Here is a 16,879-nt window from a genome sequence, read left to right on the forward strand (position 1 = left end):
ACCAGCAAATAACCCTCCTGACTTTACTAACAGAACACACCCTCCTTGGTGTGTTTTGTCACTTCTCATGCATTCTTTCCCCCAGGCTTCGTGGCAGGCATGGTGAGGCCGTCCCCTTGCTGCGTGCCCACCCACCTGCCCCGCGTACTCCACGTAGTCCTGCTCTCCGGGCCGTGATCCGGATCCAGCGGCGGCTGTTCCCTGCTCGGTGCGGCACAGGACGATGCTGTACTGGTTGAGGTTCCCCACCCGCCTCACGGTGACGCTCACGGAGCCAGCGCTCTCCCTGACCTTGTAGCTGGAAAGGGATCAAGCACACACAAGGAACAGGCTGGGGAGCAAACCCTGCGTGCGTGTGTGACACTGAGCAGCACGCACTCAGGGTGAGCGTGGCCTCCGTGGAAAATCCAAGGCATGACAATAACCGGGCAGCTGCTCCGTGGTTCAGCCTGGCAGGCCCCTCTCTTCACTGGCAGAATTTCCTTCCCACACTGTAGGGAGCTTGGGTAAGAGCTCCCTACACGGCCAAGTGCTGTGACCCTCGTGGCCCTTACCTGGTGTGAGTAAAGCTGAGGAGGGACCACTGGACGTGGAAGACGTTGCCGCTGACCACGTTGGGTTTGGCATCCTTCACCAGGAACTGGAAGCTGTCTGTGGTCTCCTGAACCTTCTCCTCGTGCATCACGTACTGAATGAGGCCCTGGTTCACATCCTCTGCCAGCAGGGAACATCCAGTGAGACAACACAGGAATCCAAAGGCAGCTTTGTAGATGAGCAGCGTGGATCTCCTGGCATTGGGGATCCCAGTGGCACAGGAAGCAGTTACCCCCTCCTCAGCTCCCTGCAAGAGTGAGCTTTCCCCACATTGCTGACTCCGTACAGCTGGCTACACCTCTGCCAGACTGTGATGATCAGATGCACTTGCAAGATCCACAGCCCCTCTTTGCTGCCCCAAGTCACATCTCCAGCTCTAACCAGCCTGGAGAACTTGGGACAGCCTACAGGACACAGATTGGTGTCTCTAAGAAATTATAGGATTTCTGCAACTGACAGCAAAGTTCAATGCTTATTTTCAACATGCTTTGGAGGTCTGCCCCTTGTCTTCTCCCCTCCTACCTATTTTTTCCTTATTTTAACAAACTGAATTAAGTGATGGAAAAAAGCAGCAGGGCACAGCCCAGCTCCATACCCTGTGTAAAGGTGGTCACAGCTGTCCCTGGCTTCAGCTTGTTCTCTACATGACCATTTCTGGGACTGGTTGTTATCTCATAGATGAGCTGTTTGTCATCTGTGTCAGGATCTGTCGTCAGTAACTCCTTCTTAGTGATGAGATTGGTGGCCTGGATTGAAGCCAAGACAAGGGAGTAAAACTGAGGCTCCAGCAGTGCAAGTTGACTGTTCACACAAAAAACCCAACCATCCCTCTGTCAGAACAGTTCTCCATGAGGGAAAATCTAGGGATGTGAAACTACAGAGCAGCCTTGGACAGAGATATCCCACAACGTGTTTGACAACACAAGAAGGATTCAAATTTTGCCTCACATTTGGTTAGTTGAATTAAAAAGACAAATTTGGCTCAAAGAAAAGCAAATTCCAAAGCAGCTGCCCAGCCTTATTTAGCTGGGGCTAAAAGCTGGGACAAATCTTTGGGTTTCGCTTAGACACCTCTATTCCATGAGCTGTGCTGATGCTCAGGTGAGGCCCTGCTTGATAAAAAACCATCTGCAAACAGCATCAGATTGAAGGACTCGCTCAAGACTGTTCACACAGCTCTGCTGAGCCTCCACGAGAGCCTCTTTCAAATGCCCTCACAGGCATCTGATTCAGTTCCACCACATTTTGCTTTCTCTTCAAAAACAAAATGTTTTTAACAGCAGGAGAAAGAGAGAAAATTGAGCTGCTCGAGGCTGCAGGAGTGCCCTTCCTGAAGTGAGGAGTTTGAGCTGAGATAGCCATTTCTTAATACAATTTCTTACTACAGCATCTTCCACTCATTTTTTTTTCTGGGAAGAACCAAAGTGGCTTTTTACAGTTAATGCTGGCTCCTCAAAAACAAGCCAAGAGTTTCCTGGGGTTCTGTTTGGACTTCAGCACAACAAAGGCATGTTACAGCAAGAAATTCTTGCACCGTGTCCTTGGAAAGCCACATATCTGTGCCATGGCTGCTGCTGCACCATCAAGCCATCTTCACCATCAGCAAAGCTAAAAATGTACCCAGTGTGGGCATTCTCCCTCACAAAACCAGAAGGGCTGAAGGACGAGGATGTTTTCCTGCAAAGCCCCTTCTCCTGGAGCAGCCTGAGAAGCAGCCCAGGCCGAGGCCGGGCAGGTGTTACCTTGCCATCCGTGTACTCCAGCCACTGCAGGCCCAGGTTGGTGACAACCCTGGGTGTCCCGTCATCCACAGGGAGGATGTCCACCTGGAAGCGCTGCGGCGCTGCGGTCACCACCTGACAACAGTTCAAGAGAAATGGAGCTGACTCTGGGAGTCAGACTTTGGGGGTCAGAGCCTCACCCACCACGTTACCAGCTCTTCCCAGCTCGGCTCCCTTCAGTTCTGCTGCCTGGGGCGAGTTTGGGCAGCGAGGGGAAGGAGCAAAACCACACAACAGAGAGCGCTCAGCCCTTGCCTTCAGCGCAGGCACAGCAGCTCAGCCCCTGCTGCCCTGAGAGGAAGCAGCTCCCCAGGGGCTCTCAAGGCCCCCTTGCCATCCCCGCTGACCTTCCTCCCGCCCTCCTGCACCACGAAGAGGGCGTTGGTGCCGTCGGACACGGTGAAGGTGAAGCGGTCCCTGAGCGCGCCGTTGCCGCCGCGGTGGCTGTAGCTGATGAGGTTCTGGTAGATGTCACCCATGGTGAAGGTGCTGGCCTGGAGGGGACGCTGCCCGCGGCCGCCGCGCTCGATCAGCCCGTGCCGGGGCGGCTGCACCACCCTGAACGTGATGGACTCCACCTGTGCCCGGACAGGGGACACCACCTCAGGGCCAGCACAGTCCTGGCTCCCCCTGAGCCCCACCCTGTCCTTATCCCTCTCCCAAGGTGGCTCCCTACAAAGCAAGGCACATCCCACTGAACTCCTGGTTCAGCTGGTCAGAGACAGCTCCCACCCCTGTGGCAGCTCCATGAACACGGGAGCAGCCCCCAGCCCTGCAGCCATTCTGATCAATGTTTCCCATGCTACTTCTGCCAGGGTGGAAGCAGCAAAAACCTTTGGGGCAGGATTTTGGCTCAGGCAGCCAGATCTCTTTGTGCAGGAGAAGCAGCAGTGAGGTAAAGCCAGGGTCAGACAGCTCAGCCTCTGGCCAGACCCAGCAAGAGGAAGTGCCATTTTCATCCAGGCTAGGCATAAACTCAGTGTCAAGGCCCTAAGTCTTTAAACACAAGCCCATTTTCCCAACAGCCCAGATGTGCAGCAGAAGTGGGGAGGGAGGAGGCTGGGGGGTCCTGCCTTACCTCTGTGTCAGCATCTGTTGCTTTGAGCTCAAACTCGGTGATGGTTTTCCTCACCCCTTCCTGCACCGTCATCCCAAAGATTTGCACCACAGGTAAGGAGTCATCCACGGGGTTTATGGTGATGTCAAATGTCTGGCTCACCTGGGACAGGAGGAAAAAGCCTCTCTTGATGAACTCAGCCTTCCAAGAGTGTGACTTCAGCGCAAGAGCACAGTGATCCCCGGCTTGGGCCACTGCATTTCAGCCTTGTCTGGTGAGTAAATCTGAGCTGCTAAGCCCAGATCACATGAACATGACCTTCTTTATCCCTCCCCACTAATTAATTCTCCCTCTTTCTGTGATATTTATGGACATGCACTCTCCCTCCCTCTCTCAGTCTGTGTTGCCCCTCTCCCTCTATGAGCAGCTCTGCCTTTTCTCTTTCAGAAAGCAGCAGAAAGGCATTTCTCCAGGGTCTGACTGTCGTCACTGCGCCCTGGATCAAAGCAAGCAGCTGCAAGCCAGGCACTCAGATCTTGGTGAGCAAGTCCCACGAGCCCACATGGCAGGTGGCTCCCTGTTCCCTGCACAGCCTTGCTCCCTGCCCTGAAGGATGTGGGGAATCTCACAGCAGGAGGAGGAGGAGCAGCCACATCTGCCCAGGTTCCTTCTCAGGCAGGGGTCAGGCTGGGACTGACCTCGTGTGTCCCGTCAGACACAGAGAAGGTGAAGGTGTCCCTGTGCTTTTCCGTCTCACTGGCGTGGATGTACTGGATGCTGCCAGAGGCCAAGTCTGCCTGGCTGAAGGAACTAATTCTTGTCCCTGGGAAATGAACAACAGGAGGAAAATGTGCAACAGAAAGAGCAAGGCAGGGAAAAACTACAGGAAGCAGGACATATTGAGCCATCAGGACTCAGTTTTGGCTGCCTGACATGAACCTCAGTGGAGCCAGTGATTTAGCTGGCACAGAGCCTCCTAAAATCCCCTTCTCCAAAAGAAGACCAGGCTCCTTTTGACCTCATCCTGTTGGGAGTGGGCCTCCCGGGGCAGAGGGGGAGAGAAGCTGGGAGAAGAGTGGTCCATGTAACACTTGGATTGTCACTGCTGGGCAGGACTAACCCAACCAAGGCATCACTGAGGATGAGCTAAAGGCCTCCTGGAATCACAGCAGTTTTCCAAAATGCCTTCCAAGTGTCTGTTCTCTCTGCCCCTCCTTGTACCCCTGCATTTCGTACACAGTCCCTTTTTCAGCACTGATTTATAGTGACATCTTTACAGGCCATTAGGTGTGACACAGCCACAGAAAGGTACCCGACAAGCATTTTGAAAAGCACTTGAGCTTTTTAAATCTCGTTGCTGTGTTCAACGGTTTTACTGCTGTTGTCAACAAACACCCTGACAAGAAGTTTGCCACCGATATATCACACTAAATGGCTGCTGACAAGTGCTGGCCACACTACAAAAGACACCAGGATCTGATTTAAATAAATGAGCCAAAATGGAATGTTCAGCTAATATTTCCTCAGGGCTCATCAGCTGTACAGGTTTGGGTTCTCTTTTGAACACTTCAGTATTCTCTTCTTAGGTTTAGGTCTTCTAAATCATGATTACAACTACTTCTCAGTCTGTGACTCTGTATCCTTACTAGTCCCTCACAGACATGAAAAAGAACAGAAATCAGAATCATCAACAGATTTTAAATAACAGGAGGAATAAAGTCCTTAATTCAAGTCTCCACAGTACAAGATTCACTGGTTAGTTTGCAATTTAGACAAAAGCATTGCACGTTTGTAATTTACTCTCAGCAGTGAGTTATTATAACTCATTCATTATTCCTGCCCTTTCGACACATTTTTGGTGAGAAGATGAGGCAAACCATACACTCAAACTGAGCTGTACAGGGACTGTCTGCATCTTGAAAACACACAGCAGATATTTCCACTTTAATCTCATGTTAATGAGAAATCCAAAGCTAAGAAGAAATACAATCTTAGATGAGTATAATAAAATCAGAAGAGCGTATAATGTGACACCACAGATTTAGATTAATTCATCAGAGAGGGGCAGCACATTCACACTGTCAGCAGGCATGAAAGGCAGCTCTGGACCACATGTGCAGGACAAGTCATCTGTTCACCAAGTTGGGCTGTTTCCAAGGACACTAAGGCATGGACTCTTTGGGGCACTGTGCTGTTCACAGCAAAGGCCAAAGGTTTTTCTGTCATGCAGAAGCAGCAGCAGGGCCATAAACTCACCCAGAGGCTGAATAAATCCTCAGCTGGGATTATTGGGCTGCTCTGCCTCCACTCACCTTATTCCCCAACCCTCTGGGCTAATGGCCCTTTGATTTCTGACAGGAATGGGAATTCTGTGCTGCTGCCTCTGGGCACATTTTTCCTGCAGTGAACGTTTAGGGCTCAAGAGCCTCCAGTGTTTTGCTGCTCCAAGGGCCCAACACCTCCCTGCTCACCTGGGGAGGCCAGGTGCTCCAGATGGCCCAGCTGTGGCTGCCGGGTGACCTTGTACTGCAGCTGGGAGGCCTCGCTGTCCTGGTCCGTGGCCGAGAGCTGGAGGGTTGTGATGGCCTTCGCCGAGTTCTCATCCAACACCAGCCCCTTGTTGGTGATGATGGAGGGGGCAAATCTGTCCTCTGGAAGGGTTAAACACAAAGCTGAGTTAGGAGGCAGTCACACTGTGACTCAGGTGCTTGTGCTCAAGCCAAAGACAACACAGGCACAAACATTTTGACAATTCCAAAACAGGAACTTTGGGTCTTGGCATTAATCAGGGATGGTAACATTATAGCGTCCTAAAGACAATCTAAACAGCATGAAGGCATTAAGGGGAATTTTTCTACCTTTTCAGTGAATTTGGCAGAAGCCAAAGAATGAACCCTTGCATCTGCAAAATCTCCCCATGCCCCTCACCTCTAAGGCCTTTGAATTGACAGTGCATCAAAACCGCAGCTCAAGAATTACAATTTGCCTTGCAGTACATGTGGGATGGGAATCTGTGGGCAGGCCCGAGCTCTGCAGCAAAGAAAACACAACTTCAGCACTACTTTTTACCTATGACATGGATGCGAAAAACCTGGTCCATCAGTTTGTTGCCATCTGCATCCATCACATCAAAGGTGAAGAGGAAGTTTCCGCCAGGATCCCCTTTCCCGTGGCTGTACACCACGTGCCCTGGGGAGAGGGGGACCACAAAAGAGATGCTTTAGTACAGGCTGCATCTTTTAATCCTCAGCTTGGAAGCAGGCTGGCACCATCAGCTTGAGGCACTTGGGGCTTGGCAGAGCTCCTGGATTTGGGTTTCATTACTTTCTCTCTTTATTCTCTTTCTCCTGCTGAGAGAGATTTTTTTTAACATATATTTAATGATACATGGTTCTGCTCTAACTTAACAACCTGTGCTTACTTCTTTCCCTCTCCCTTCCCTACTTCAGCTCATCGTCCCTCTCTCATAAAGATCACAGAATCATGGAATATCTCAAACTGGATGGGATCCATAAAGATCATCAGGTCCAACTCCCTGTTCCTCACAGGTCTACCTTAAACCAGCCTTGGTTAATATGCTTACTGGGACTCCCTAAAGTCCAGCACTCTCACCTTTGTTTATATCAGCCTGGGTGAAACTTGTGAGGGGTCCTTTGGCAGAGATCTGCACTGGACTATCATCTGTGGTCAGCTGCAGCTGGCCCCTGCTGGGGTCGCTCCTCAGGACAAATCTGATGGCAGTGTCCCCTGAATGTGCAGCTGCTGCTTTCAGGTGCTGAGCCGTGAGCCGAGCTGCAGAGCCTGCCCCAGAGAAAGCAAACCCACCATCAGCTTCAGAAGCAGCTTCAGGCAGCCCGGCCAAGCCGCTGCGCCCAGCAATGCCACTCTCATGCCTGTCCCCGTACCAGCTGGGAGCTGCAGGTCCCTGTTGGCAGCTACCGTGGGTGGCTGCTTCCTCGGCAGCTCCACGGAGAATTCCAGCCTGCCTGCCTGCGTGTGCAGCCCGTCCGTGAGGGAGAAGCCGAGCTCGTCCGTCTGTGCGGCGGCCCCGCTGCGGGTGTACACGATCAGCTCGTCCAGGACGTCCTGGTAGGTGAAGGAGGAGCCCTGGGACAGCAGCCGGCCCTGCTCCGGTGCCTCCGCCGCGCTCTGCCTTCTGCGCAGCTGGCCTGGCAAACCGCACAGGGATCAGCACAGCCTGCAGGCTGGGGACAGCGCCTTCCTTCACCTGGCACCTGCCTGCCCTGGGCACTGCAGGGAGAGGCACCTGCCAGCAGGGAACTCTCCAGGGAAACGCCCTGCTGCTCTCCAGCAAAGAGCGAGGGACGGCTCGCCAAGAACAGGGCTGTCCTCAAGCGTAGTCCTGGTCAAATTGTGCTTTATCCCACGTGCCAGGCTCCCCTCTTACAGACAGACAGACAGACTCCGTGTCCGTCAGCCCCTCCCTGTGAGGACGTACCATGCTTGGGGCTCTGGCTGACCACGATGACCAGCTCGCTGCTCTGGGTGTCCAAGTCGTGCAGGCTGAGGGAGGCGTTGGTCACAAGCACGGCTGAGCCCTCCTGCACCCGGACAGGCTCCAGCACCATCCTGGGGGGCTCGTCGTTCTGCCGCTGCACAAGGCACACAGCCAGAGAAAGGAACATGAAAGCAGGGAAAGAGCCACCAGAACCAAACACAAGCTCCCAAGTGACAGTACTGCTGCTGGCATCAGCAGTCCCTCCGAGTCTATCCAGCACCACGGCTGCTTCCAAGGGGGAGGAGACACCAGAGCAGTAAGCCCTGGGGAACAGGCTACAATGCACAACTGTATCACAGCTAAATTATGTGTCTGTGCTAGGGGAAGGAATCTCCCTTTAATCCCCCTGCCCACCTACTAAAAAGGAAGGAGTAAAGCCTTGAAAAGAGTTTGTGTGAAAGGAGAGGGCTCTGGTAGCTGGCATACCTGGATTGTGATGTTGATGCTCTGCACCTCTGACTGGCTGAAGCCGTCACTCACATAGAAGCTGAAAGTGTCACTTGTGGGCTCAATGCTCTCATGGACACTCTGGAAGTAGTAAATGCTCTTCTCCAGGACATCTTGAAGTGAAAAGGATGTGTCTGTGGTCCCCACAGACTCATTCTGTGGGCCAAAGCTCTCTCCTGCAAAGCAGAGTATCACTGGTGAAAGGATGCTCAAGTGGCTGATAAACTCAACAGAAACCCAGCACATTGTGAAGGCTGCAGAAGAAGGAATGCTCCTTTCTACAGCTTGGTTTCCCACACCTTGTGGCCTTTGAGGGAGGCAATATCTGCTGTGCTAGAGTGGGCACTGGGGAAGCTGCAGTTTTAGATGCAGCACAAGCCATCCCCTCCATGGGATATGGCAGATGTGATCCTGCCCAGGAGCCCAAAGGAGGGAAGAAGGGAGAGCCCAGCAGTTTACCTGTCCTGGTGTTCTTGATGTAGCCATACACAGGCAGAGTGACCACGGTGACCCTCAGGTCCTCCTTGGCAGCAGTGTCATAGTCAGCAGTGAAGTGCTGATGAGCCAGCAGCGGGACCCTGCCCCCCTCATCCACCTGGGAAGCAACAGCAGACAACACAAATCCTTACTGAATGAGGCTGCCTCCATGGAAAAGGCTTGCCCAGGCTCCGGAGTGCTGTCCCACCCTCCCCTAGGTCTGTAGTCAGGAATTCAGCAGGGAGGTGAGGTGGGATGGGAAGAACAAAGCCTGCCTGGCCTCCAAGAGGAGCCTGTGGGTTCTTTATCAGGGCAGGAAGGGAACTGGCAGAGTCATGGTGACCTCTCAGAAGGCAAGACATGCAGTTCTTGCTGTGGAGAGCCTTTTGAAGGCAAGGGAGGGGGAATGCACAGCTGGAAAGGAGGGAGATGACTTCCAAAGGCTTTGATAAGGAGGGTGAAATGCTCTGTGTCAGCCCAAAGCACCAGGTGTCTTCAGACTTGAAGAGTCTCTTACAAACACAGTGGTGAAATTAGGGATGAAATATTGAGTAGGGATAAATGTGACTTGCTCCACTGATATCAAGAAGACACCCTAGGGACAAGCAGCTCCTGAGTGGCACAGATATAAACAGATGAGGTTTTGGGAGGCAGGAGGATTGTCAGCCTCCTCCGGCCTCCGAGTGGTTTGTTCACCTTTTGGGTGGCACAAGTAACACTATGTTTTATTCAGTGACTTCCCCCCAGTCCAGGAGCACTGCTCAGCTGCTCCCATCTGAGCCATGGCTGTCGCTGTCCCCAGGCACTCAGAGCCACGTCCCTGTCCCCAGGCACTCACGGTGACGCGGTCGGCGAAGGCGATGAGCGCGGGCAGCGCCGGGGCAGAGGCGATGGTGACGGTGAACATCTGCCTGTCCAGCCGGTTGTTGTCAGCATCCAGCACAGAGAAGTGGAAGATGTCGGTCACAGGCTGATTGCTGGTCTCAAACGTGGTGGAGTAGCTGTGGGATCAGGACACAGGGAGTCAGGGAGCCTCGCTGAGCCCCAGGCAGATCCATCCCATCCCCGCAGTTAGAGGTGAGGCAATCCTCTTGGAAGAGAGGTGGTGTCTCAGTTCCCAACCTCCTTCACGTTCATTCCCTGAATTCTTTTAAATAGCCCAGAGACCCCTGGGGAAAAACCCACTGAGCTTTTAACTGGTATGGCTTGAGGGAGAACAGTGCTCATGGCTACCTGATCCTCTGACTGTTGATGTCTTCCATGGTGAAATTGTAAACCTTGGAAAGCTCTTCATTGTGGGAGCCTGACATCCTTAGGAGGGTTCCATAGGCTGGCAGAGATATCAGCTGGATTCTGATCTCTGAGTCAGGAGAGTTGTTATCCTAAGCATGAAGAAACAAACCAAATGAAAACAGGGCAGAGTTAGCCATTGCTCTGTTCCGCTAAAAATGGAAGGAAGAATAAGAGTTTTATAGTTTTATACCTGCCTAGCTGGGTCAGACCCACAGATGAATATTAAATGAAGCTCTACTGATGAGAAGAGGGTCAAGAGGGTTGACATTTTCAAAGCATACCACAAAATATATCTCCATTTTCTCTCAGCTCAGAAAGGTTTTCTCTATGTCCTTGTATCACATTAACACAGTCTCTCTGACCTAAACCTGGTATTTTCATTTTCAAAGTACTTCACAGGGAACTAAAACCTAATTTTGCCTCTTTTCAACCACATTAGTACAACCACACTATGGTATCACAACTCAGATGTCATCTTTCTTAGAAGAGTTTGGTTAGGTGGTTGAAAAATAAGACCCAGAGCAGAAATCAACACATCCCAAGCATATGGGTCAGGAGTGAAATCTTCTTGTGCTCTTATTCAGATTAAACCTGAGCATCTCTCTTGTCAGCCTTCCTCCTTCAGAGGACAGGACAGATTCCAGACTTGCATCCAAACTGTTCCCTTGGGAAAAAAACAAACAAACAAAAAAAAAAATTCCCAGTCATCTCTCTGACAGCCAGCCTCTCTCAGCTCAGGTCTCTCCAGCCTCACAGCTGTACTGCAATGTCTCCTCCCTCAGGAGGGTGCTACATCATCTGCAAGGAGTACAGAGCTTTCCTGGGAATGTCACCAGCAGGATAAGACTTGCACAGCACACAAGCTCTGGGACCAACTCAATCCACCAAGCTCTGCAGCATCCTGGGGTTATTTACTCCTTCCCCCTTCCCATCTGCCCAGAAAAAGGTGGGTGAGGGGGCTGAAATTTTCGAGGGATTAACACTTGGCAAATCCACGTGCTTTATTAGCAAGTCTGTTTGACAGAAAAATCTGGGATTAACTAGGTTCTCATGTTTAGCATGGCAGTTCACCTCTGTTACAGTCAAATGGGGATAACCTTAAACCCCTGTGGGATGAAAGAGTCTGTTATCCCCTTTTTGGCAGCAGCCAAAACTTGAGCTCTCTGGCCAGAATCCACGCTGACAGGTGTGTGGGGGACAAGGAAAAGGGGCCTGGCAGCATTCCCTGGGCTTAGGACCAGATGAAAACCCACCGTGTAAGCGAGGTGCTGTCGGGACAGGGTCACAGAGCTCTTGCTGGCCACGGTGACAGCCAACAGGCAGCCTGGGGCCAGCTGTGGGCCGTGGGTGTCCAGCTGGGACACCTCCACCCTCAGCACCGTGCTGACCGTGGTGACACCGTCGGTGACAGAGATTTCCATGCTGTCCTCTGCTGCTGCTGAGCCATCGTGCACGTACTGCAGAGCGTTCCTGGTGACGTCCTCGTAGGTGAAGGTGTCGCCTGCCCAGGGAGGGACACACGAGTCAGAAAGACTCTGCCCAGAGCAGGAATCCAACTCAAATGACCTTAATCAAGAACTAAACTGGCATTTAATCCCATCCTGCCAGGGCTGTGAGTTACGAGGATGTTCATTAAGGAGCTGGCAGGGCAGAGGAAAAGCCGTGACCTTCCCAGTTCCAGCGACTCCTCGTGATTCTCAAGGAGGACACCAACCCTCCTTTTCTTCCCAGCTGCTTCCTGAGCTCACAGCTAGATAAGGCTTCCCTATGGATGCATCCGGATCTGCCAGGGGCATCTGTCTCCTCCTGCTCACCTAAACCAGCCAGGCTGACCCCTCTCCTGCACTGAGGGAAACTCTTGCTCCACTCACCTGCTCTCATGAGCTCCTGCACATCTGCGCTGTACTTGAGCACAATGCCATGATGGGGGGGGTTCACCAGCTCAAAGAAAAGGCCCTCAGGAGCTGTATCCGTGTCACTTACAGCCAACTGGATCCCTGTGCCAGGGAAAGAGAGCATAGCTTGTGTGAATGGAGCAAAAAAAAAACCCCATAATTCAGTCAGTACAAGAAAAATAAATAATTCTGGAGCTGCCCCAGCCCAAGAGCTGCAAGTTCCATGGAAATAATGTGCCCCCCTGATGATGCTCAGGCTGTGTCAGGGAACTCTCTCCTAGGGTGGCTCTCAAGTGACCCCTGGGCCCTCCTGGCAGTGAGCTGAGCCCCACGCCGTGCCCCGTGCACCCCACTCACCAATGGTGGCTCTGCCCCCCTGGCTGACCTCCAGGAAGGGAGCTGCGATCTGGAAGACCGGAGGCTGCTGCTCGGCGGAGAGCAGGTGGATGACAAACACCATCTCTGGGCTCGTGTGCTCCCCACCAGACACTAGGCACAGACAGAAACCATGCCTGAGCGCAGGGATGGCTTTGCAGGGACCCTTCACCTGGGAAATTCACCTGTCTGTGCAAAAATCACCATCCCACATCACTGGCTCATGTCCTGCCTTTGTCTGTGGGCATACACACACACTTCACCCAGGCCAAGAGCATTTATCCCTGTCCCTAACTCAGAACACAGACTTCTCCTTGCTGGTGGAAGCCAGAAAGCACATGGAAACAGAAGGATGTGTTAAACAAGCAAGCAGCTTATCTGCGGCAATTTAATTGCAGAAATGTCTCCATGCTGTATTAAAAAAAATGAGAGCGTAAAACTCCTTGTTCACACTGCAGGGACAAGAGGGATAAATCAGGCTTTTAGGACTGATTCCAGGCAGCCACTGGAAAAAAACGTCTCTAGTAAGCTGTGGCTCAGCTTCTGTAAAACACTGCTGGGAACCAGACAAATTAAAATTCCCCAGGCATGTGCATTTCCAGAAATTCCTACTGAGCGCCCACAGGTGTGCCTGCAGCAGAACAAAGGCCAAGGGGCAACGGGCAATGGGAAGGGCCAAAGAAGGATGAAAACTGCTCTGGCCAGGAAAGCATAAGTGTTTGACATACCTGTGAATCGGAAGCTCACAGACTCTGGGAGACCTGGTGGGACAAACACAAGCACAGAGTGACTGTGGTCAGGACAGGAAAGCACGCCTTGCTGTGGTCTTGGAGGATTTGGGGGAAAGCAAGTGCTGATGCTGAACGGGGCAGGGGCCTTTCCTCAGCAAGGAGGAAGCCCTGCAAGGAGCAGTGGGACGCTCACCTGCGAAGGAGAAGGCCATGATCTCCCTGAGGTGAGGAGCGGCGGTGGGCGGACGATAAGCGATCCTGCCGTGGTTTATGTCGGCCTGGGTGAAGAACCTGGCTGGGGACAGAGGCCTGTCCCTGTGCTCCACGAGACCTGTGGGTGCAGAGACACCAGCATTACCAGGAGGGGTTAATTTCTCCATCACTCCACCTGATTCCTTTGCTTTTCCCCTTTGGGTACGTCTTTGTACCGCTTCCAGAACAAGTCACGTGGATGCAACTGCATGGAGGATGGGCTCTGGGGACAAGAGAAATTAAACAGATTCCTCACTCAGGCATTTCTACACAGAACCTCTCACTCGAGAGGTGGGAAGCAGAAAGCCACAGGACACAACATTCAGTATTATTCAGACAGTAGCAAAAACTGTCTGAGCTCTGCAGCACATTCCTAAAGAAGCCAAAGACATGGGGTTAAGGAATAAGGTGTTTAAAAAGCTAAGGAAAGAGGCCAAATGGATTAACAGATGAGGGAAGGAGGAGATGTGCTCAGAAGATGTGGCAATTACTGCAGCAGCAGCAGGTCCACTTGCCTTGCCCAGGAAGGAGAGGCACAGTCACGTTGTACAGGATTTTGTCACTGGGAACCTCCGGGTCTACAAAGGAGAGGTGATGGGGCTCAATCACTGTCACACGGTCCTCCAGCACCTCAATAAACACATCAGACCATGAGCATCAAGGCCAGAGACATGGGAAGATTCACCCAAAAATGCATTGAAAGAGAATTTACTTTGCTCTAGTTAGATATAAGACAGTCTTGAGATGTAAAGGCCCAGTTCTGAAACCTGACCCTGACCCCCTGTCCCCTGCAGGTGCATAACCTCCACACTCACAGGTGGTCAGGTTTCTCTTTTGGCCTACAGCAATTAAAAGGAGAGAAAGGGAAACCTAGTTTGATCGAGAACTGCCTGGCTGAACATGCAATTCATTGTATGTGTAGTTTTCTCATATAGTCTGATGTGGCTGGACTGGATTCTCTTTTAAAAGAAAATGAGTGAAAATGACTCAGCCCTTTCAACTGGAATACAGAGGAACCAAAGCTTTCCCTTTTGTTTTAAACCTGTCTAAAATTGCTCTGATCCTTCCATAATAAGATTATCATGAACCAAAGGCAGGCAGGGCATTAAAGGAATTACAGTGCTGCTTGAAGAGACTTAGGTGCCCAAAACCAGTTAATTTCCACATGTTCATGAACCTTAATCCTGCAGAATTAACAAATCAAACTGCTCAGCTGGGTATGAAAAGCATCCAGCTCATTTCATAATCTTGAGCAAAACAGGGAGAGAACAAGCTAAATTAAGGATTTGGGCACTTCAATAACCTGCTTTGGAACATGAAAGGTTACCAACACGGGGAAAGCAGGTTAACTTGATGGAAGAAAAACCAATATAGATGCTGTGTCCAGTTGGACAAAAGAGTCATCAAACTTCCCTTGACCTTTCCCAGCAGCACAAGTCCAAGTCAAGGCTAGAGGGATGGGAGGACTCACAGTATTGTGCTTTCCTCTCAGCTTTAGAAGTCTCATTCTGAAGGAGTCTGAAGACAAATGAACAGAACTCCATCACATTGGGGCAGGGAAGTGGGATTTTCTGACGGAAAGATTTAAGGTTATGTTTCTTCCTCGCTGCCTCCAAGGCCTATTTGTCTCTCCCAAAGGTGGGACTCGCAGGTGGTGAGGTAAAAGGTGTTTTATGGCCCTATTGAATTTTGTGGGGAGTAATTAGCTATAAAACCCAGTGCTGTGTGGCTCTGCCAGACATCTCTCCCATCAATTTTGTCAATAATGACAACAACGAAAAGTCAGGAGCGGGAAGATAAATGGCTCCAAGCAGCAGTGTGACCATGTTTGATTATCACCCAGCAAAGGTTGCCACTATTTCAAACCTTGACAAGGCTGTTGTGCCAGGGGCTCCCCACTAATCCCTCTCCCATTGCATCCTGTGCCTTTCCTGGCCCCATGCCTGGCATGCAGAACAGGAGAAGCAGAGGGGACAGCTGGGCTTCACCCACAGGTGATGGGGACACACAGGGAAGGCTTGCACCACAGCCTGAGAGCCCACAAAACCAACTTTAAACGGCAAGATCCTCTTTCCAATTAACACAGCCAGGGAAGGAACCACCTTGGAGAGACCCTTCTCATCCAAATGGTCATTCCCAGAGCTGCAGCTGGGATCAAGTTTACAGTGGAACTACTGGCAATACCCATTCATTACAGTCTAAGCCACAGTTTTTCTCTCTTGCCATTCCTCCTGGCTTCTCAGGAAAGGGTAAGAATTCCATAAAACATTGCTTTTGTTTCTCTTTCCCCCCGGCTCCTTTCCAGTCTGTACATTCATCACTTTTAATACTGAGTTTTTCAGTTTTTTGTGGATATTTTCTGCACCCCCCACCCCAGTTACTCTTCTAATCTGTTTTTTTCCCATTCCTACTCCAGCCATGTGTGTGGTGTTATCACTTACAGCCATGTGCAGAGAGGAGCCGAGGGAAAGCTGAGGGGCCTTGGGTGTCTGGGGCAGAACAGCAACGTTGAACACGTGGCTTTCCAGTCTGGCTTGTGGACTGGCAGAGCTGGACACCTGGGAAGGAAAGGTCACAGGAATGGATAAGTGAACATCCTGAAGCTTAATTTTTCGAAAATGCACAAAAATGTAAGTTCTGATGAAAGGAATGATGTCATTTTAGCCATGTGCTGCACCTGCTCTGTCCTAAAACTGATGAAAACAACATGTTGGCCTTGAAATGTCCCAACCAAAAGCTGAAGACTTGGACTTGGACAGAGGTGCCATGGTCTCCTGATGTGACCAGGTATTCCCAGCTCCCTTTCTGAGCTCTCTGTACATTTATTGCTACTGCTTCGAGATACTAAACCCAAACACTCAACTCATGCAAAATGCATAGTCTACAAGAGGAATGCAGCAATTAAGCCAAAGATTAGCTTGTTCAACACTGACGCTCACAAATTCCTCGTTATCACTTATGTTAATTACTTTAGAAATTACCTTAATTGCCTCTGCGGTGCTACAGTAATTGCTTCTGCCTTGTAAACCAGATGTAACAAACACTGCGTGCCAGCGTTCACGTAAGCTTACTGAGGGCAGGCTGTGAAACCCTCCCAGCAAACAGCGAGGGCCTGTCTGGGCAATTTTATGGCTCTTAAACCTGTGGGGAGTGGGGATTTATTTCAGTTTCCCAGCTACTGGGGAGTATTTCTACCTTTTGGCCTGTCTGCAAGATGAAGGGCTCTGAAGCCAAAATGAAATTATTAGCTTAGAAACCAAGGGCTGTGTGGCTCTGTGGCTCACCAATTTTTTAAAAGGCACTTGGAATGGTTTTCACTTGGTGTAAGTATCCTAGGTTTTATGAGAGGGTGGTGTGTTTGCCAGTGTGCATTCACACACATATCCATGTCGTTGTTAAAACTTGGCCTCACGGGACACGACGTGGAGTCACCTCAGAGAGCTGCCACGCGGAACACG

The 16,879-nt window shown here is 51.1% G+C and overlaps 1 protein-coding gene across 1 annotated transcript in view; it reads right to left on the reverse strand.

The window, feature by feature from the left end:
• The window catches only part of FRAS1 (Fraser extracellular matrix complex subunit 1), a 103,018-nt gene that overhangs the window by 11,155 nt on the left and 74,984 nt on the right, over positions 1-16,879 (reverse strand). The window contains 23 exon segments of the mRNA XM_064416183.1: positions 136-298; positions 555-714; positions 1,190-1,340; positions 2,337-2,450; positions 2,723-2,953; positions 3,454-3,594; positions 4,131-4,255; positions 5,904-6,083; positions 6,502-6,621; positions 7,045-7,233; positions 7,338-7,601; positions 7,892-8,045; positions 8,378-8,574; positions 8,858-8,993; positions 9,714-9,876; positions 10,109-10,257; positions 11,422-11,669; positions 12,040-12,165; positions 12,421-12,552; positions 13,167-13,199; positions 13,363-13,500; positions 13,937-14,051; positions 15,863-15,979. Coding sequence (XP_064272253.1) covers positions 136-298; positions 555-714; positions 1,190-1,340; positions 2,337-2,450; positions 2,723-2,953; positions 3,454-3,594; positions 4,131-4,255; positions 5,904-6,083; positions 6,502-6,621; positions 7,045-7,233; positions 7,338-7,601; positions 7,892-8,045; positions 8,378-8,574; positions 8,858-8,993; positions 9,714-9,876; positions 10,109-10,257; positions 11,422-11,669; positions 12,040-12,165; positions 12,421-12,552; positions 13,167-13,199; positions 13,363-13,500; positions 13,937-14,051; positions 15,863-15,979 — 3,546 coding nt within the window.

Source organism: Passer domesticus, chromosome 4 (genome assembly GCF_036417665.1).
Source record: "Passer domesticus isolate bPasDom1 chromosome 4, bPasDom1.hap1, whole genome shotgun sequence".
NCBI lineage: Eukaryota > Metazoa > Chordata > Aves > Passeriformes > Passeridae > Passer > Passer domesticus.